This window comes from Pogonomyrmex barbatus, unplaced genomic scaffold (assembly GCF_055798465.1).
Source record: "Pogonomyrmex barbatus isolate J1 unplaced genomic scaffold, ASM5579846v1 scaffold3, whole genome shotgun sequence".
Classification (NCBI taxonomy): Eukaryota; Metazoa; Arthropoda; class Insecta; order Hymenoptera; family Formicidae; genus Pogonomyrmex; species Pogonomyrmex barbatus.
This window is the reverse complement of record NW_028297127.1, coordinates 6,547,017-6,570,597: the sequence shown is the minus strand read 5'-3', so window position 1 is coordinate 6,570,597 and position 23,581 is coordinate 6,547,017. Positions and strand designations below refer to the sequence as shown.

The 23,581-nt window shown below is 36.9% G+C and overlaps 1 protein-coding gene across 1 annotated transcript; it reads right to left on the bottom strand.

Annotated features, from left to right (window-relative positions):
- Positions 1–6,297: 6,297 nt before the first annotated feature.
- Positions 6,298–21,778, bottom strand: LOC105429208 (uncharacterized). Its single transcript, XM_089079761.1, has 2 exons — positions 16,360–21,778; positions 6,298–8,814 (listed from the first exon to the last, which is right to left on the bottom strand). Exons 1-2 carry the CDS (start codon positions 19,399–19,401, stop codon positions 8,782–8,784), a joined length of 3,075 nt encoding a protein of 1,024 aa, XP_088935887.1. The 5' UTR covers positions 19,402–21,778; the 3' UTR covers positions 6,298–8,781.
- Positions 21,779–23,581: the final 1,803 nt, after the last annotated feature.

Sequence of the window (23,581 nt, the reverse complement as noted above, 5' to 3'; positions counted from 1 at the left end):
CCGTCCGACAAGTCCGACAAAAGGGAGAGAGATCACCCCATCGTCAGGTTTATTTAATACAAAGCTGGCGGCGCGTGCGGGGTGGCACTCGGTTGCCGCCAGCTGCGGGTGCGGGGGTGGCGACAACCTGTTGAGTCAGACAATATCGCGTTTTTACTAATGCCACATCGTCGTCCCGACACGAGGATCGAGGGGGTGGCCGCATTTTTGCCGCGGTCCCAGCCCCAACTCGGGATCATTATTATCGAGTCTCGGATTATTAACCTCACCGAAATACCTGCAAATCCGCGGGAATGAGAAACGGTTCCTCGTCGCGAAACGAGGCAATATCTTCGCATTCGAAAGCGGCGAAAGGCAGGCGAAGATGTAAATAATACTATTTGTTTTAATTTCATATCCGAATTACACTCGCAAAGAGACGATTATATTGAGCTATGATTGTGATTTTAGTTTGTTGCTGTTCAATACGATAATATAATAATATTAAAAATATTTTATAATAACATTGTGACGTTTGATAATGACGTTGTGATCAAGAAACACTAATAGAATTCTTTATATATAAAAAAGCTTATTTAAATCATTAAAGTTGTTATCGTTTTATTGCATGAAAATATTTTATATTAATAATAACGAATTACTACAAATAACTATTAAAATAATTACAAAATACTAATAATTATTAAGTTAATCGCGATAATCAATTTAGACTTCAGCGCACATGAAATATTGTGCAATTGCTAAAAAGACTTATGGCTAAGAATTGTTTTTCTTATAGTTATATTATAGTTATATTATTCCTCTTTCTACATTTTGTTTTATTATTGCAACGATTTCATGTCAATTTTTTGCGATAGTTATTTTCATATGTAACAAAAAACGATCATTAAATGCGGAGTTCATGGAACTCATTGTGAACTCACGTTTGAACTTCACACGTGTCAAGCAGCCGCGCGTGTATTTGAAACGCAGAGCTTTCTAATTTTATATAAATAAATGTTTTAATTTATGAATGTATATATATATATATATATATATATATATATATATATACATATATACATACATATACGGAATATCTCATTTTAAATGATAACATCAAGTATCTTTTGAACAATGCATTTTAAACACAAATGTTCCATATGAAAGTTGTAGGCTTTCGAGGGAGCCACATGACAAAGATATCGATTCATTCGCAAATGGTGCCACTGTTGAGATTTTTTATAGTCACCATTTTTTTTTAAATGGAGTCATATATTTTCTGTTACGCAGCATGATTCCTCTAGTTATTCAGGATAAAAAAAGTCAATAGCTTATGAGATACTTTTTACATTTTATTCTCGCATATTCTGACATAAAGTATAAAATATTTCAGTAAACTGCTCATTTTTTTATTACGTATGCAAACGAAAGCCATTCTACGAATACGTTCTATTCTATTTTATTTTATTCTATTTTATTTTGCGCACCGTCGTGCAATTTATTTTATTCCCTTTAACTTTATTGCCCGACGCGTGATCAATATTATCGGGGGCGATGCGTCTATCGATATCCTGCGACGGTCCAAACACGGTTTATAGATCACGCAGCGTATCTTTCATGAGCGCGTCTTTCTGACGATCGCAGCGACGACTCTTGTGTGTACGGGTCTCGGATCGCAGATAAATCTTCGGAACGGCAAGCGAGGCACCTACGGCGGGCTATTGAGCCGATCTCCAGGGCCGTATCCATCGATCTATTCAAGTTCACGGGAGCATGTCCGTGTGGCGCGGATTCGTGGAGCGAGCACCGAAAAAGGGAGAAGGCGAGAAAGAGAAGACGAATGCACTGGCACCAAGAAGGAGGAGGAGCACCAGGTGCATCCACAGGAGCCTGGGAAGCGCAAACTACGGCGAATGAAACGCCGGCAGATGCTACCAAGCCTCATCCAGAGAGAGAGAGAGAGAGAGAGAGAGAGAGAGAGAGAGAGAGGGGGGGGGAGGGGGAAGAGAACGGGCCCTCCGCGTCGCCGACTATATATGCACAAGGCGCATCCCGTCTAACGTCGCCGACTTTGTTTGCTCACGAGTGCATCGCGTCGGTGCATTCGAGCGCCGGATTCGCTTCCTCTCCTCCCGAAAACGCCGACCGATCGCGGAAAATCTCGATTGTCCCGACCGTAGGTTCCTGCATGAAAAAACGTTATTCAGATTATCTGAATTTATTTCATACGAAATATAATATATTCTCTATTATTTTCATAAATTGAATTTAATCGAATTTAAAACTTGTGTGGAAAAGACGTTCAAAATAAAATTTGAATTAAATCCTTATCAAATTTGAATTAAATTCTTATCTTCTGAATTTTCTCGCTTAGTGAAATTGAATATTTATATGTCTTTATTGATTGTATTTTTTTTTTTAAATAGTTAACTTTGGATATTACCAAAAGTTACTCACATCACTGGGCGTTAACGGGTCTGCAAGATTCTTTTTTTTCCTTCTCCTTATTTTCTCCCCTCTCTCTCTCTCGTCGAAAGTGTTGCTCGAAAATAAATGTGCCGTTTCGCATTACGTCCGGCCGCGCGCGCGGTTTCGTCACGTATTACGGACTTTCTCCATAACTTTCACCATGGCTATTACGAACAATCGCGAGCGGACGATCGTCTTTATTACTTGCACTGTATACTCGCGCGATTACGTAATCATTTGAATTATTTTCGCGACACAACGTGAATTACTTTCGTGATACAACTGCTATTTAAGCGATGAAGAACTTGAAAAACCAGAAGCATGTTTTAATGCATCTCATTACTTAATCGACAAAGAATTAAGCGAGACTGTATTCCTACGCAATAAATTCGTGATTGAAACGCATTTTTTTGGATATGATTATTAATGAAAATTGTTTTAATTTAAATTGTTAATACACCATGTACATAAATGTCAAATTTATTGCAATTTGTATAAAATTGTAATTATTTTTTTGTAATGTCTCGTAAAATTAAAAGCAGCATATGTGAGACATCGACAGAAACTTTGAAGCCAGTATCACGATGACGAATCAGACGGCGTGACTTAAAAACAATCCATCTTGCTTTGCCATATGTTCGACATAAGATATTTTTTTTCAAATTTGACACTAATTTGATTTCTTTCCTCTTCAAACTAACTTCGTATAACATTTATTCTTTGTATTATTTAGATAAAGAGAATTACTTTATTATTAAACTTTATTAACTTTTTTTAATGACTAAACTATTTAATATGATTACTTGATTTATTGAACATAACATTATTATTATTTGATTAGAAAGAAAATGAATATAAAAAATATACAAAATTAAATCTAGAAACTTGTAAGTAAATTTTAGCAATGTTTATAGAGATAAAATAACTATTCTTAGAAAGCAAAGATTTTAAAATCATACGGCGAAAGCGATAATTGAAGCCTTGACATAAAATATAAGTGTCAAAAATGAAATTTCATAGAGACAGTGGAAAGCAATCACTGCTGTGAGAATAGAAAAATATCAAAGAAATACTTTTGACATTATTTGCAGTTGTATTTCATTTTTAAATAAAACTTATATGATATAATTAATGTAATATTAATAATTTATAATTTTTAATTAATAATTTTTAATTTAGAATTTATGATAATATTAATGATAATATTAATGATAATATTTAACTTTTATTTTTGCTACATTTGCCGATTACGAAGAAACGAATACGTAAACGAATAAGTAGACGATGTCACGCGTCGAGACGGAAACGGATACACGTGAGTCTATTCCTGTACTTTCGAAAATCTTCCAAGGTGAAACGCTGTAAGGAGATCGAAACGAAAGTGAGCGTGCGGCAATAACACGGGCCACACTAATTCAGTCTCACCGTGCCAGAAGTCTCCGAGGTATCTCCGAGAACTTCCCGGGGAACCTTGATGCAGTAACTTTCATCCTGCGCGACCTACCTCACGCATTTCCCCATAACTTCTTTGTTGCCTCCGTTCGGTCCGTGACCCACGTAATCCGAATACTCTTCGATATCCCGAAGAATCCACTTAGAAAGATGTTACGCAACCCGCTGGAATTTTCATTCAGAGTTCCAAATTGCCGGTTACAATTTCTTTGAAATTGCAGCAATTTTCCTTTCGAATTAAATTCGCAGATTAAGATATTCTAATCCCCCGAACGATCAATTTGCTTTTCGCGCACTTTGCACGTTTCTCGCGCGAGTTGCACGAAGTTTGGGAGCGATCGCGATTAATTTGTATTTGTATTCGTCGAAGGAGCCGAGAAGGTACGCGGATATCTAAAGGAAAGATATCGAAGAGAAAGAATCAGAATCGCGAATCCTATAAAAGGTCGTGCTCATCTTTATCCACGGCTTATCGGCCACGATTTATGCCCGTCGAAGGGCTCGTTTCTCAAATTTCGAGCCCTCCTTTTCACGCGGTCCCATTCCTGCGGGATTGCAGCGGCCGATAAAGGAAACCTGCATTGTCACGTAGGGCATATATCGTCTTAACGAAAAAGTCAGTTAGATAGAGAGACGAGGTAAGATAAAGTCTCTCCGGGAGAGACAGGGGGGAGGGAGAGAACCAGAAGCGGGCAGGAAGACGTGAGGATGCAACTCATTACGACAGCTGTCTTCGCTGTGGGAAAAATCCTTCGGATATAAATCGGAAGCTGAGATATCCCAATCTTCGAGCCGCGTTCATTAATTGAGAAAATTGCTTCATAAAATATAAATTTTTAATCAGATCGCTATATCGCGCAGAAGTCATCGATATATAATTCATTAATCGAACATGTTCTCTCGTAACTCTCATGACAATAAATCGATTTAATTTATTAAGAAAAACAATTCATACAAATATTTATAAGGTAAAATATAGAGAAAATATTTTCTTTTTATTTTCTAAAGCTTTACATTCCTTAAAAAAAATACTCTTTTCATTTTTATTTCGATATTTTTTTGCGCATTTTTTTATATCAGGTTATATATCTTTTAATTAGAGGTTCAATTCATCTAAAATGCTGAAGCAAATAAGTAATTTTAATTAATTGATGCTTTAAAATATGCAGTCTTGCGATTCGTACGTCTTCATATTTTTATAATCGTATCGCTTCCCAATGATGCGATTCGCTTGAAACGTTGTACATTAACGCGATCCAAGCCCTGGCGAGGGTCCCACAGCCTTGGAAGAACATATGGTCCACGGGCTGAGGGCATCGTTCATTGGCCGACACGCAGACTCGTAATCTTGCTATTTATCACGGGATGCGAGAACGCGGCGGTAATCTTCGTGCGTTAAGCCGGTCGCGGTAATCGGTTAAAAAATGCCGATGGTAGAGAGAGTTGACCGAGAGGAGAGAGAGAATAATTTTTTCGCCGGTCACGCACGTCAGGAAAATCGCTCTAAATATATCAATACCTGAGACGTACCTTCTCTCAAACTGGATGCGTGACACCTTTCGTGCACGATGAGTAATAATGAGGGTAGCAATTATCCCAGGAAGTGATTCCAGACGACAATGTTCCGTTAATTTACACTCAACCGATCATTATTTAACTTCGACACAGACAAAGTTATTTCTGCAAAATCCGTGCTTTATAGAAATAAATAATTGTTTAATAATCTCGGAATAAATCTTATTAACTTAGAATATGTGTATGCGCGTATATGTGTATTTACATTTCACTTCTTTTCAAATATTTTTTTATTTAATTATCGATTTAATTTTAAATTATCGATATTATTTTCACCATCATAAATTAAGTTCTCTATTTAAAGAAAAAAAAAAAAAATTTACGACATTATTCTGCTAACACTTTCTTAAGCATTCTATGTAGATTTATCTCACCCCATCGTCACGCCATGAGAAATGCTTATTATGGGGCGACTTGCGTGTTTCAAACACCGATAATTATTTCACGGCCTTGCAGCGCCGCTTAAATGTCGTAAACAGCGACACAAGTCATTAAATAAATTACTCTGTTATGCGCGTTATAATGCAGGCATATTGTGATACTACAGCTTCTATTACAGTGTACGCGTGTGTGTATTATTATATGCTATAATTTTCCCTCTTCACGAATACTTACCTTCGCATCCGATCGTCTCGCTCGTGCATAACGATTGTCCTCGTGGTAAATCACTATCTTTCGGACGTTTGGTATAACAGGGAAAATATATAATAATAATGAGACACATACTTACGACGAGAAAAGGATATCGAAAGACCGGAATACCGGGAAGGAGAGAGTGCGATTGAAGAGGGGGGGGGGCAACAGAATTGCTCGTCGATCTTGGATATTTATTATTTATTAATTAGCTAATATTATTCTGAAAACGTATGAACATTTGTACATGTGTTTTGTATCATGAGGTACTTGTGTATGGCGTTCGTCATATATCGTAATCGGCGCAACGAATACGGACGCACCTTCATATGGATCTACCGCGGCCTGCATGATCGAGATCCGCTCGAGCTCCCTTACTTTATGGCTTTCCTCGCCTCGTAATTCCCTTGAATTTGTCTCGTGGCGGCAGTGTGCTCCTCTCGAAAGGGCGTAGTTACGGAGTTAATTGTAAAATTCTTTTTTTTTTTTATGCCTAAACCGCGCGACTCGCGGCTGGATGGCTTTTTCCCAAACGCTGCCGATCGGCAACGAGCTTAACGAGTATTGTGATCCGGCAATCTCGGACTATTGCCGACTATGTTTTCCTTCCTTTTCAGAGTGATTTCACCTCTGCGAGATACGTAAAGTTCATAATTATGTGTGACGCACAGTTATCGCTGGCTTACGGCCGTATCCGAGGTTTGCTGTCTTGCATTTTTATGACGTAAAGTTTTCTATTGGACAAGTATACAATTCGGTCGCATTCGGCGTTAAATGTGCGTCCAGGATATGGATTCAAGCAAACATCCCGCGTTTCGAAGACCTCGATTGTCACACTCAAAAACGATATATCGTCGGTCGCTTCTGAATCTTTCGCAGCGAGATATAATAGCAGCCGCCACGCAGCTCGTTGATTGATTTCTCACTTAGAATTCGTAATCTAGAATTTAAATATATAATATATATATAGATTCATTTATTTATATATATATATATTTATATATTTATACCAAAAAACATTCGTTCACAACGAATTAGAAAACATAAAAATTTAGCTAGAAGACGCATAATACAGTATAGTGGATTACACCTAACATCGCTTTTCTTCGACTTATTCTCTTTTCTCTTATCTTATACATCCTACTCATTCATACACTATTTTTATCATTCTTCTTTCACTCATTCTCTCTCTCTCTCTCTCTCCCTCTCTTACTATTTATCTATCTTTCACTTCCTACTTTTCATTCCATTCTTATTCTTTCGTCTTATAAATCGCATCAATATATTGCTTCATCATCAGGTAGATGTTGCCTAAGTCTAACAACGATGTGGACTCGCTGATAAGCGGAGCAGGAGCGCCCAACGAGCCAATCGGCCATTAATTATTATTGCTGCGAAACAAGGAAAGGGCGATCGGTAATCATTGCCGCGTAATTCGCAATTAAATCGACGTGACTATCGATCTTCGTCGTGGTCGTCTGGCCGCTCGTTTTTTTCACTTTTGCGCTCCCCCGCCGTACCGTATTGCAAGTCTCTCTCGATTCGCGCTCGCCTCGCCAAGTTTTTTTTTTTAGTCAACGCTGATTAGCTTTCTATCAACGAGCGTGTGTAATCAGCCGATTACGGATCTTTAAGTAGCGACGCGGTAAATTGACGGTATATATAATTTCCTTGGCAATAAACCAACACGAAAATACTGTTCTACAACCTAGCATTACAAATGAAAAAAAGTATTCATAATTCAATTTTTACTAAGAGCAAAAAGGTTGTTAAAGTCAAACCGACATACAATGCAATTTATATTTAAAATAGAATTATTCTGATACACAGATAAGAGTATAAAATGAGAGTTTAAAAGTGATTATCAGGTTTTTAACGTTTTCTAAAATTTTTTTTTATCACTTCGATTCATTTTTTTTCATGTATAATAATTATTGAGAATTCAGATCTGATCTTGATTACTTTTTAATTATCCGAGAAAATTATCCGAGACTTACCATCGCTCGAAACGATCAAGTCGCGAGCGATTTCGTGACATGAGCGTTTCGCCTTGTCCAAAGGAAAATTCGCGGGACATCCTTGTCTCGCCTCGATTCTCCGATTATTATTTATCCTTTTTCGCTCGAGTCGTCCGAGCACGGCGAGCGATACCATCATCGCTATTGGCGAAGCACTCGCGAATCGAGCGATTCCTTTCGTCGAGTCCGCAACAATTTGCTAAATTACAGAATGCCCAAGGTTACGAGTACGCGACGAGAAGTCGGCGTGGGAGAGGAGTAGTAATAGGGGGCAAGAGGGGGTGGAGAGGAAAGGATCACAGAAAAGAGAGATGGTGAGTGTAATGGTACAGATCGGGAGGATGGGCGATTCGCCACGATCAGGATATTTTATGGAATCTCGCGGGCGCGTACATGCCCACGTGTTCGTACTCTGATATTAACTAAATTGGCCAATAAAAGCGCGAGAAAAAAATGTCCGTGCAAACAGTATACCAAACGGAAGGAATTCACGGATTTCAAAGTGGCTGAAACGTTCTGTGCTCGCCGGGATTAATGAAGCTCGATCACGAATACGCGAAATAAATACATAACGTGCATTAATCCGCTCAGTATCCATGTAACATACGCCATATCTCAAATTTTGTTGAATGTGGTATACCGCATGGCGAGATTAGGTCCATCGCTCCATCGCAATACGTAGCTTCTATATTGTAAGAAAAATTATTTTGAAGCATTTTAAAGAGGAAATTTATAAATTTTTTAATGTTTCTTCGTATTCGTATATATATATATATATATATACATATATATATATATATATATATGTATATATGTGTGTGTGTGTGTGTGTGTGTGTGTGTGTGTGTGTGTGTGTGTGTATATATATATATAAAACGTTTTCCGTTACATATATATATATATTCTTAAGTGTCTCGGATAACAATGTTAGTGCGAATTTACTCGTCTTACAGTAATACAATTTGTAGTTGGATTTTGTTCTAATACGATACACCCATACATCAAATAATACATGCAATATATACACTATGTAATCTATAAAATATAGAATGTATGTTTATTGACGAAAAAGAAAGGTAAGGAAAGAAGGAAACGAAAACACAAATAAAACAAAAACAACGTTTTAAAATTTAAGGTGCTTTATTTTAAGAAATAAAATATATTGATGTAAAAACAAAAACCTAACTAATCCTGGATTTCCACATGTGGCAATAAAATGCACGTGTAGACGCACATGAGTCTTCCGCGCGACGACACGCATGGAAATCAGAAAGACGCTTATTACTAAACTTATAACTTAACAAAGGGAAATATTATTAATTTTTATCTTACATACAATTTTTTTTCTCGGTCTATTTCCTCAGGACAATGTTGTATGGTACAAACAAGATACAGATGTTACGTGTTTACTTGAAGAGCGATATTAAATGAGCTTTAAATCTTATACACTGAAGACAAATGCGCATCTCGTTAGTTCAGTTATAAAATATTTAAAATGACTAGTTGCAATATGGGAAAAGCCCATGCTAATTGAATCCTAAGGTGCATAAACATCTTTGATTGATAAGAATCTTTTAGTATTTTCGATTGTAGTGACAGTTTTGATTCGAATTAATGTATTTCCTTACTTTGTTCGTTTTTCTTTTTTCTAACGCTCATATCCTATGTCTTCGCATTAGATGCAGAAAACGCTATTTCCGAGTCTTTTTGTTTCTATCTTTAATGATAAAAATAATCTATTACATTTCTGTAATATCTTTTATACTGGATTTTCGAAAATTATTTTTCCTGTTATTACATTTCTTTGCAATTCTTTGTCGTGAGATTATGCATCTTAGGTTGTGCGTCCTTAAAAGGACAAAAAAACAGATGTAAGTATGCAAAGTCCCGAAAGATTATTTGTTCAAAATTTCAAAAATGGATTATATTGGTTCAAAAAAATCAGCATAAACAAATAATGTATCATGTATTATTTATCTATTACATGATGTTTAAAGACATGCAAAGTCTCGAAAAGCTTCATGATCTCTATATCTCGGTAATGTTAATATATTTAGTGACTTTTAGACTTCGAGCAATCCATTTATTGAATTTCGTGTTATTTTTTTCAAGGACTTTGCATGCCCGTTATCAAGAGGAATAGAGACTGTATGCCATTGTCATTTTATATTTGGAAAGTTATCGTCGGTATATGGTCATTAAATACTTGAAATATCATCATACATTGCGCCTGCATTCGGAGAGCGTGCTATCAGTACTATTGTGTCATCCTTATTTTACATTTAATAAGGATAGAACGGCCCAATAACGTTGATAAAACAAGCTCACCGAATACAACCTATATGTGACTATCGTCGCGCACACTCTCTCTCCTTCTCTCTCTGAACTTCATAATTTATATCTCGATATATCTGGTTATGGCACAGAGATATACAAACAAGATGTGCATGCGGAATTACATCTTTGTGAAACGATATTAGCTCTCTCGAGTCACTTTTCTCGCACTGTACAAATCAATTTGCCTTTCAATATATTCTTCAGAAAAATGCCCATGAAATCAGAATCACATTTTTAAGGGGATATCTCAATATTATCGATATTTTACTGTCCACATTTTAAGACCGCGATTATATGTACATATGTCTTATAATTAGTCTTATAATATATGTAGAGGCAATGTCCCGGAATGAAATTCTCCAATTTCCCTAAAATTCTTACAATAAAAACAGAGAAAGAAGCAATTTTACAGCTTGCTATTTATTTCTCTCTTTTTTCTTTTTTCCGAAGACAATAATCTATCTGGGAAAGTTATGATTCACGCACGAGATATTTCCGAATCTTTTTTTTTTTTTCAAAATATTATTTCGCTATCTTATCCCGGAATTATAATTTCCCTGGATTTTGCGCGTTCAAATATCTCGGGACATTGTTTCTCTTATGTTGATTCTTACATATGTAGCATACACTGAATGAAAAATTTAAGGGATTATTTCTTTTTTTTTTGCATTTCTAATTTTTTTTTTTTTTTTAAGGGAGATCATGTGTAAATGAATTCAAAAATTATTGTCTAAAGAGAATTAAAAAATTATCGTCTAAAGAATTCTGTCTTTACTTAAGTATAATATTTAAAACTTAAGATATGTCATATTGAGCTAATACGAGTATGTCATGGCTGCGATCATCGTTCCGATATTCACTGCCAGTACTGAAAATATATAGTTCATGTAACATATATTATAAATTTTCAGTATTAACAGTAAATATCGGAACGCAGCTCATGTATATACATGTGTCAGGAAATAATCCCCCAGTGTATATACATATCTAAGCGAAAGATACACATATCATCATAACTGGCGGTGGTGATGATAATTACTTTTCATAATAGGCATTCTCTAAGAAAATTGTACAAAGTTACGTATATCATAATATAATAATATTTATCAATAATAATAATAATAATAGGCAATTATATAAAATGATATATATATAATCGCCAATAATAAAAAAAAGAGGAAAAAAAGAACAGAAGAGATTGACATTTCAAATGACTGTACACGAAAATCTCCGCGAAAGGACTGTACTAAAAGACTATACTAAAAATACCGTCGCTAGAATACTCTCGTTACATGCGATTTTCTCCCATCTTTCTTTCATCGCCCCTATGACGACGGATGAAATCGCGAACATTGTATCCTGCATTATTCTCCTTTCGCATAACGTTTGATCGTTTTATAAAGCAGTGATATGATAGATATCACTCAATCGCAGTAGAAAGGTTTATTATTTTCTAATACGAATTGAGTATACAGTAACACTGTTTCTGATATGTTTTCTTTAAGAAAATGTACATCAAACGTACGTACTCTTCTCTCGAGTTTTTGTGTCAAGCAGCAAATTCGGTCACGCATTAATTTAAATAAGCATGAGTGAAAAATAAAATTTAGATGTTATAATTAACGAAATAAGCCAAATATATAAGCCAAATAAGTCAAATATATTCTACTAAATAATACTAAATAACATGCTAATTTACATTAAACACAAATGTAACACATATATGGCATAAGTACACATATATGTCTTAAAAGTGTACGACATATAAGACTTTGTCCATTTGTGTACAATTTCTATGTTTTTAATGTATTGGCGCATTCAACCGAATTGCTAGATCATATTTTTTTCTTTCTATCCTCCCTCTCTCTTACTCTCTCTTACCTCTCTCTCTCTCTCTCTCTCTCTCTCTCTCTCTCTCTCTCTCTCTCTCTTGTCTTTTGCATTTTGCATCGTTCGTACATTTTTAAATTCTAAATATATACCATTATTTTAAATTAATTTTTTAAGTTTGAAGAAAATAAAAAGATAAATTTCTTTTAAACAATGAATTTTTTCTAAACTTCATATCTAGATGAAGTAATGAGCATCAATGTACAAAAATGTTTAAACATTTATCAATACATGAAACGCAAACATGTGTGGAAATACACTGTTTCACCCGCACGGATATTTCACTATTTTTACAGTTATTATTATTATTATTATTATTATTATTAATTATTATTAATTATATTATTATTATTATTATTATTGCATTGGCTTTTTCATCTTTTCTCTTTTCTTCATTCATTCTTCGTTAAATTCCTGAACTCTGAGGTAGTCTGTTCCGGGTGTGACATTACGTAGTACAAATGGCAAGAGTTCTATATATCAATTACTGTGTTTTACCGTGTTACCGTTATATATTATTATACACATCGATATTATTACGCATTGTTGATATCATTCTTCTCCCTAATACAGCAAATAAAATGGGGTTTGAAAGTATATCGTGTTTGTATAAATACGCAAGCTGTGAACGCACGTCCTCCGCGAGATGATTCCATCTCTACATATATCCCTGCGTTATCTCATACGGGATATTTCTAAGAGGATTCGATATAAAGTAACACAGTATCTTGGAATGCGATTATTTAAAAAATGAGGAATAAATAAATCATGTTTATTAGGTACCTTTTTACTTTCAGTAGTATGTGCGAAATCCCATAACGTTCATAAATTATAGGATGTTATCTTGTTAGAAATATCCTGTATACGGTGTTCATCGTAACAGTCCGTACTTGATCGTATCTTTGAGACACTTACTTTATTATTAATAATCGTACTATATTAAATTATCAATTATTTTTTTAATAAATTAATATTAAATATTATTCTCTCTACCAAAAATTTGCTGTTCGGAAACGGCACTGTATAGATATACACAGGTATAGGTCCCATATACCTGTATATAATCTTTGTGCATACTATAGGTATATGACAGAGAGAGATCACCACGCAATAGATCTATCGGAAACATTTTAACAAACAACTTGGACCATAAATTATGAAATTTTCATTGCTATTATTAAAAAAATCAAGTAAATGCCTGAAAAATACAATACCATTACGATAAACATATGAACTAAATATACATAAAATATATACAACTATTCTATATAAACAGACCTTATTCTAAATAAAACAATTAGAAACTAAATATTTTTATACGTTAATATAGGATCAAGTATGATGAAACAAACTTGATCAACACAGTCAATATTAGAAATAACTTTTTTTAAAACAACAATAGTTGCACGATGAAGATTTATATAATTAATATAAAATAGCCTAAGAAATTAATGCTATATTTCAAATCAGTTAATTGGATAACAACCGGAAATAATTATTTGTATTTCATTATAACGACGTAAACATTTACGCACAATTGCATGCTTGCATGCGTGAACGACGCGTGGCTCGAAAAGAAATTTGCTTCAAGCGTCAGATCGCAGCCTCAGTGATTGGCTCATTTTGCCAGTAATTAATCAGATATCGATTAATTAGTGCCGTCAATATGCGGATTGAGCTGTGAAAATATCTAATCAGCAAACCTCAGTATCGCAAATATGTAAGTAATATCAACAAAAATCAAATAATAATTAATATCATATATGCATATTAAAAAAAAAATAATATTAATACAAATAAGAAAGACAATAAAATGAAAATATCAAGAATATTAAATTTCACTTTAAATTAATAGTATAAATATATTTATACTATTGATTTAAAGTGTTATTAGTATGTTATTTTCAAAGTAAATAATTAATTTTAATGAAAGTAATGCAAAAATCCATGTGATAATTAAACATGCAAAAATTCAGGACAGTGAGGAAATACAAAAATAACATACATATAATTTATAGTTCAATAATATATTATTTTATAACTTATATATAATTTAGTAAAAAAGTTAATATTTTTTTAAATGTGTATGTTATGTGTCTGTGTGCATGTGTGAAGAGATGAGAATTTATTATTAAATTTTTTCATGTATCTAATATAGAAGTTACATGAAAAAATAAAATAAATTAGTAAAAGCAAATTTCACTTCGAAACACACTTAAATCGTAACTTAGGTTATTTTAGATTTATTTTAGGCTTTTAAATAAACAAGCGAGGCACTATTGGGAAAATGTGCCTAATTATTAACAATGAGGATAGCTATCAAAAAGAATAAAATACATTATTTAAATAGACATTATTTGAACATATTCTTATCACGTCGAGATTAACTGAAAAACAAATAAATTTTAATTTAATATAAATTCCAAATTCTTTGGGTCGTTTAATATAAGAATTTATAAAAGAATTTTGATAAAATTTGTTTTCTTTCATGAATATGTAAAAAAAGGTCATAATATTAAAAATATTTATTATAATGTAAATACAGCTTGAATTAAATGAAATAAAGAAAGAATAGCTTTTACTTCTTCAGCATATTTCTATCTTAATTTAAAAAAAAAATCTTTTTGATTTTCTCTAACTAAAGGAGTAATAGAAGCTCTTTTCTGCTATTGTGATTATGTATCAAAAAAAATTATTCGTTTACGCTTTATATTAATAATATAAATAATGATACATATTACCAATTATAATATTAATGATTATAAATCACATTGTAATCGTTAATATTATTTAAAAAATTATTTTTATTCATAATAGCATGCATTCTAATTTAGATGTGTATATCATGTTTTTATATGGAGAAAACAAGAAAAATATGCATAACAGTAAGTAAAATAAGAGTGTAATGAGTGTAATACGTAATTAATAAAATAAAATTTTAATAAATATATGCTTGAAATATATGCTGAAGAAGTACGAAATAAAACATGGTCATAAATACATAATTATTAATAGTAACTTTAACACCAAAAGCATAAAAAAGTATAAAAATGCCAAGCAAATATGCTTATTGGCTTTTCTCTTATAGTTGTAATTTTATATTAAAAACTTTTTTCATATATCCATATTATTATTTATAATCATATAATAATGTACACTTGCATATCTTGAAACTTACATTACTTTGTACAAATTATATATATATATATATATAGAGAGATAGTCATCAATATCTACTTGATCACTTATTGCTAATGTAAATTGATGACATCCATAATTTTCTCAAGATCGTCATCGAAAACATCGACACGTCACTGAATAAAATTTTTAATTTGTTGCAATTATGCAATTGATGTCATAAAATTGATAGAAAAAGCTCTCACGTCATTTCATCGAGATCGCCTACAAATATTATAATAATAATTTTGATCATAATCGTGAAAATGTTGCAGATATAATTTTGTTTTTTATATTATATGTATAAGAAATACTATTGATTTACTAAAAATTTCATTATGTGTCAATCTTTTCATCAAATTATTTTCAAATAAAATCTGTTAGAATGTTGAGCTATTTCAATTCAAATTATTTAAGTATCTCAGCACTTATCAGCTCAGAATTGTTCCGAGAGAGAAAGGAAGGTGTTATTCTCGTAGAAATAAAATATGTACATAAGAAAATCATTTCCGAGTAATCATCATACATAAAATTTTATATATCTTAATAAAATTATCATCATGTTTTCCAATTATGAAAACTATAAATGCAAAATTAATTAATTTTGTTAATCATTAATTAAATTAACGATTATTATACAAGCTGAGTTTTAAATTTTAGATTAAAAAATAACGGAAAAAAACAGAAATTTTGTGAAATCATTGCGAATAGAGACGATTTCCGATGATCGGTAGAGAATCTTATTTCGCGTTCTATCATCAATAATTTCGAAATCGTATTGAGTAACCTAATTGATTATAAACATTCCAAGAGCATGTCTTCATACCTTTATTAAAGGGAAATTGCGTCTTAAACAATCAATTTCTTCTTCTATAGTAGTAGTGGGTTGTTGAGTGGTGGCTTGTATAGTAGTGTTGATTCGTGAGCCGGCAGGCTGACGTTGAGAGTTTCCTCGCATTTTTTTGTTGTGCGTATCCTGATGTTTTTTCATGTGATCCTGCCTGATGAATCCCTTGTTACATACGTCACATTTGAACGGTCTTTTACCGGTGTGGATGCAAATATGCCGCTTGAGATCAGTTTTATGAGCAAATACCTTCGGACATACATGGCACTTGTGCTTTCTCGCCATTGCATGCATTTCCACATGTCTTCCGTGCATTTCCGTATCTGGAAATCGTTTTCCGCATTGGGAGCATTTATATGGCTTATCACCCGAATGGAAACTCTTGACGTGCTGTGTTAAGTAGCAGGCCTTATTGAAAAACTTATCGCAATCAAGGCATTTATGGAAACCATCCTTCGAGATAATATTAGCACTGGTGGTAGTGATCTGACGTTGCTTGGTTGCTTTAGTCTTACGCGTTTTCTTTGGCTGTACAATGATGTTTGGATCCAAATCTTCCTTCGCCTGTTCCTGATGCAGATGATTATTATTTACGACATCAATCGCTTGTCCCAATTCCAAAGCGCAGAATGTAATTTGTATATTCGGATCTTGCATCACGTTGCTCTCATTTGTGGTTGACAATTTATAACGTGATGGTGAAAATGGATCATAGTTTGATGTTGGAGATTCAAAAGAATTTTGAGGAGTAACTTCCTCCGCACTTAGCCCCCCCACGTCCATGGGCTCTATAACTATTTGGTGACCCTCGTCAAACCCATTCATACCAAGTTCCGAATAACTCGGTTGGGTTTTTTGCTCAAAAGTTGAAAAAGCGGGCAAAGTTTGCTGTTGCTCACTTTGTTCATTACCAGTAGTAACTAGCTGCATGGTGGTAATTACTTGGGTAGACTCCAGTGGGGCCACCGGGGTGCTGGTAATAATTGTAACGTGGGGGGGCATGGCGTTTGGGTACGGCTGATGAGGCATCGTAGTACCCCCCATCGCTGTGGGCGAAGTCATTGCCGGATGGACCGAGCCGGGCGGCGAATTCATATGATGAACTGGGTGGGATGACGAACCCATTGGCGAATGGCAATTCATGGCCGCCGGTGGGGCCATGGGTGAAGTCGTGGAATGGTGCACCGGCTGGCCCGGTGAAACCGTTGGCAGGTGAGGCTGCTGTTGCTGTTGGAGGCCCAGTTGGTGAGGCGCAGTACCCATTTGTTGCTGATGATGTCCCAGCGGCGATGATACCGGCGGGGAATTGAGCGGCATTATTCCCGACAGGTGGACCAGCTGCTGCTGCTGCTGCTGCTGCTGCTGCTGCTGCTGCTGCTGTTGCCGCTGTACCAGGGCCATTGTTAAAGAGTCGTTGTTGCTGGAATTGTTGCAGAGCGTGGTGGGCGTGGGAAGCAGGCCCCTCGTCGCCTCGCCCAAGGGACCTGCCATCGAGTTTGGGGGACTCCGTGAAGATGATAAGTCTGTTGGAGATCGCGCTGGAGCGCCGCCGCCACCTCTGCCGCTTGGACCAGCATTATTTTCTCTAGCGGGATGATGATGAGCAGTAATTGGCAAAGTTGCCGGATCAGGTTCTTTTCCATTCTTGACAGCGTTTTTGTGCAGCGTCGTATTATAGTGCCTCTTTAGATGTCCTGAACTTGTAAACCACTTGTTGCACGCGGTGCAATTGTAAGTCTTTGGACGACGCGGCTCGTTGCTTTTCCAGGATTGATTCGCCAATGGCGTTTTTGACGGTTGCTGTACGTACCCAGTTGTCATTTGATGACTAGACATTGGTTGCGCACTCGTGATTATCGATGAGCCCTGATGTGCATGCTCGGCTATGTGTTGACCACGCATGTACTGTTCCTGATCAGCGATCGTTGAAACATTGGGACCCATTGGTGGGAGTCCAGAGGGATAATCTGTTGTTGAAATGATTGGCCAATTTAGAGTACTCACCGATCCTATTCTCGGTGGTGGCTGCTGCTGCAGCATCTGTTGATGATGCATCTGTATATGAAGTCCTTGTTGCTGATGTCTCATGATCTCCTCCTCGTATCTATGTGTTTGCACCTTATGAGAATCCAAGTCCAGGATCTCAGCTTGTTCCTCTGGCTGTTCTTTAATCTCAGATTTAATCATTTGTACACCGTTATAATCGTAGCTAGATTGTTGTTGAGGTTGATTTGAAAGAGGTGGCGATGAATGCAATTGTTGACTCTGTTGCTGAGGACTATTGCCCAGTTGCTGATACTGAGGCGCGGATGGATATGCAGGCGAATCTAAGTGGATTCTTCTCATGTGGTCAGCGAATTGATTCCCATCATCGTAAACAGCGCCGCATTTTTCACATACAAAAGGTGGGCTTTGCGGGCTGGTAGAATTCGAAGTTGTACGATCCGCGGAAAAAATCTGATGCTGATATGGATGGTAACGCGTATAATTACTATCGCGAGTATCGTTGCTTTGACCGTCTTCTTGTGATGGCGAAAAATGATGGGCTATCATAAAAGTTTGATTGTTTTGAGGCATGAAGTAGTCGTTTTGACCATACATTGGTTGAAACTGATCATATGGCTGACATACAAGTGTATGTGAGGCAGATTGTTCCTGAGATTGCTGTTGTGGTTGTTGCTGCTGTTGTTGTTGTTGTTGCGAGGATGTTAGATCCTGAGAGGGCGACATCGATGATGGTTCACTCGAGTCTGCTGGTATTGTCACGTTTTCCCGGTTGACGTTTACGTGGCTATTATGGTTACCAGTCTTACTATGATTATTATTGCTCTCCTCTTGCGGTGCCTTATTACCCCATCGATTCAATAAATTCTCGTGATGATAGTGCAAATGAACTTCAAGGCTCTTCTCACTTTCAAAATTAAGACCGCAGTCCTTGCAGTGATGCTCCGCGTTCGAACTACTGCCAACGTATTGTTGCTGTTGCTTCTGCGACTCGGCGCCACTCGTCATCTCACTCATATTGTCCTCTCTCTCTTTCTCCGTCTCAGCTGTCTAGTCACGCGCTTTAACCGTCATTTAATCGTACGTGAGATTCACGCAATCGAACAGTAGCTTATACACAACACGAATCGAACGACCGGACGACACGGGCGCCCGCCATGCGCCCGTGAGCGCGCGCGCACTACAGCGAAGTGATTTTCTCCTTGTTTCTCTTTTCTTCTTACTTTCTGTACTTCCAGCTGTTTCACTTCGCCGCCTCTTGTCCCGTGACGCGTTAAAATCACACGAGATATCATGTGGGCATCAGTAGTAGCGCGAAATGGCACCGTAGAATCGATCACGTGTGTGTGCGGGTTCAGTCTCGGTGGGGGACGAAACAATGCGCCTTGTGACTTAGCTGACAGCTGAGCCGGTAGCGGTAGGCGGGGGAGGGTGAGGAAGGGATCAAACAAAAAAAGAGAGAAGGAGAAAATAAAAAGAAACCGGGGATACAGCGTGTTCTACATTTATCATATGACCGCACCGATTTCAGACACGAACATCCAACTGAATGTCACTCGAAAAATCGCGATCACCGTGTGCAGCATCGTCGGCTTGACGACGTATCGACAACGACGGCAACGACGGCAGCGGGATAGTTCCACTTGCTGGCTACTGTCGCCGTTATGTTAAGTATACGCAGTTTCTAATAAGAGAGATTTCAAACAATGTCGGTTAACTCACAACAAAACAAAACCGTCGCGGGCACATGTACCGCTCATGATTTACATGTTAAATAGCAACACCGACGATTTTCGTATCTGCATTCCTTTAACGCAATGTCACCCACGACGAAGCGATCTCACGCAGTCTCCGAAGAATTTCGGATGGAAACGCGCTTTGAAGTTTTTATTTTGAAAATTCCAACGGCTGTCACGAACGGCGTGTCCACTTTGCACTTTGTTTATTACATTTAATACAACAGTCTATTTCTTCGTATATCAGTCAGTCAGTTTAGTACTCCGAGTATCTGCTCGCGCAGGCAATTAAGCGTAGGCGTCTCTCAGAAGTGATCACTTAACGTCACGTATCCCGATACTGCGAGAACGACAGAATTGAAGCCGCGAATACAGTGAGACGCAACCACCTCAACTTTATGCCACCCCCTCCGTTGATTCTTCCCCTCTTTCTCTTTCTCTCTCTCTCTCTCTCTCTGTTGTTGTTTCCTTTCTCTCACTTTTCTTGGATTTACATTCGTTCACTGTATTACTGTAGAACCGTGTCGTACGAACGCCGGCACTAGTCTGCTTGAAATTCTGTAGTTTCGGGCTCGCGCGCCAAGGTACCGTTTCTCCTCCCCCTCACCCCTCCTTTGCCGTGTTCCGCCCCACACTGTGCTCCCTTCGCCAATACTCGCCACCCCCTCTTCGTCGTCACTTGCCGACTCTTCGGATTCTGCCTTTCTCTCTTGGACTTGTGTGCGTTTCCCCCTCGAACCCTATAATCGTCTCTCTTCCTCTCACTCCGTCCTTGTCTCGAACGTCTTTCTCCCTTCTCGTCCAACACACCGACGAAACGTGGCTCTCTTCCTCTAACGTTAAAACTTTCTCTTTCTCTCCTGAAGACTCCATCGTTCCGTCACGCTTCCTTCGGAAGAACTCTCTCGTCTTGCTTCCACCATTATACTTATATCTCTTTCCCTCTTTCCTTCTCTTTCTTCCTCTCGCGTTTAAACTTCTCCCTCCTGTCTCGCATCCAAACACTTGGCCGAAACACGAGCCTGTCCCTCTATCTTTTTCTCCTTTCCTTGCTTACTCCTGTCCCTCCGCGGCGCACCAACCACCCTCCCCACCACCTTCGACTACAGTCGATCTTCTCCGATTCTCGCCTGAAGAGGGATAGGCACGCACGACAGAACGGTGGAAAGCGACAGCCAACCAAATTTGAGAACACCTTACCTCCCCTAGCTTTCGTCCTCCCTCTTCGTTCCTTCCAACGAGTGTTTGGCCATTCTCTTCCTCCGCTTTACTCGTTCTCCTCGCTCACTCTTGGTGAGCGACGAATCCTATAGGAGATGCTGCGCGTTTTACCTCTCTCTTTCTCTCTCTCTCTCTCTCTCTCTCTCTCTCTCTCTCCGTTTAGTTCCATCTTCTTCAAGCTTGGATGTGTCCTCTTTCAATTACGACGCCCGCCACCACGTCTTTCCTCCCTCTTCTTGACGACGCGTCTTTGGAGAGAGAACACGACGGATAGACGTGCGCATGGCACGAGAATCCTTGTTCGTTTGCACGCTCGCGTACCGGCCGGCTATCTCGTTCTCGTTTTCTTCTATTCACCAACTTTATAGAGATTCTTTCGAGATTCCCGATTAGGATCTTCCAAATTTGACGCGTGCCAAGTTTTTGAAGCAATATATTTTGTTTAAATTTCATAAACATTTAACACTTTTTGCGAAATATTTATTTATGTGTAAATTAAATTTTTTCATATAACAATTAAAATAATGGCATCATTATTTACTGTCTAAATCCTTGAAAATTAATTGTCATGAATTTTTGCTAATTTCAAGTTATCGAGAAATTATTTGTTTTAATCGGTTTTTATTATTTTGCTTCGAGAATACTTTTATATATAAAAGGACTCAAATAAAGTAATGAATGTAATCTTGCTAGTGTGTTAGAGATCATTGCGCGAACCGGTCCACGGCTCCACGCTTGTCCGCCAAAAAATCCTTTTGGACAGAGCTCGAAGAAGATCACCTAATTCCACCAAGCAGTAAACGTAACTCTCGACGGTTTGCCTAATTTTTTATTAGTCCAAGCCACGAGCCCTGTAGATGTCTATGTAAAAAGTGCGAGGGTATTATCCGATGATAACTAAACTCTTTTTCTCGTTCTCCGCCCCCGTGCCTCCCCCTTTCGTCCTCTGTCTTCCTTCTTCCACTCCGCGCTCCTCTCATCTGACTCCCCTCGTAGAGCAGTTCGGCCAAATAAAAAAAAAAAAAAGATGTGGGTAACCTTGCATTTTTTTATGATACCTTTTTTTCCACGCGCGAACGCGGCCCGCTGCACTTTGCATACGGAATGCGACAAGTTCTTCTATCCCCGCCTCTCACCCTCTGTCTCTGCCCGACCCGTATCCACCATCGCACGCACCTAACCCTTTACTTCAACTATGAATATGTTTATTACATTGCACAGCAGTCATCTGATGCAGGGGAGAAGATTTTGTTCCGTGTGTGGGTGATGCATGGCACGTGGTGTCAAGATGAAAGAGTGTGACCGGACTGAATCTTTAAACGGTTCGGTATTAAGATCAGGTAGCGGGATTAACCCTTTCATTTTAAATGTACATCATATACCTACAATCAGCTGAGGTCGCAAGAATTTCGCAATAAACAACTAACTAAAGTTCTTCTCACTATTATTTTAGTTGTTATATATTTTGTTAACTTTTTTTTTAATAAAATTAATAATGACTTAATAGTAAATTTTTGTATTGTAAAACTTTCTTCAATATTTTAATATTATTTCTTTAAGCGTCTTTATCAAGTGAATTAAAAATCTCGAAATTAAAACAAAATTAAAACGTAATTAAAATAGAATTAAATAATTCTGTAATACTTTAAAATTCTTTTCTTAATAACTCTTTACAGAAAGAGTGAAAGATTCTTATATTTTTCAATCTTAGGCCAGTATTCATAGTCCGTTTTCTTATATTTAAGATCGTCTTAAGTAAGCTTATACGGTTATCTTATTGGTTGAAGATTATATATCTTAAGACGATCTTAAATATAAGAACTGATTATGAATATCGCCCTTAATCAAATCATCTAAGATTTTTTCTTTTTTTTTTTTGTTTGATGATTTCCATTCACATCAACGCGTCGAAATAGGCGAAAAGGTTATCAGCTAGCGAGAGGGTGACGGTAGATTGAATCAGCCTAAGCAGCAGCTACCCTTTTGCGGATTCCGCTCTGGCAGCTCCCCCCGCTTGCGCCACTCCTTAGTCTCCTACTCGGCATTTTCGAAGTGGACACCGAGCTGACCGAACCACTATCAGCTAGATATTCGCTGGCGTGGCGTTTGCGCCCCATTTTATTAAGGAAATCCCATCCCAACCTCCAAACCCCCGCGATCCTTCGTGTCACAAAGTCCTATGGCGTGGGACTCATCGTAACACGTGCGACGACGTGCATTTTTATCCTTTACCTTCGTTC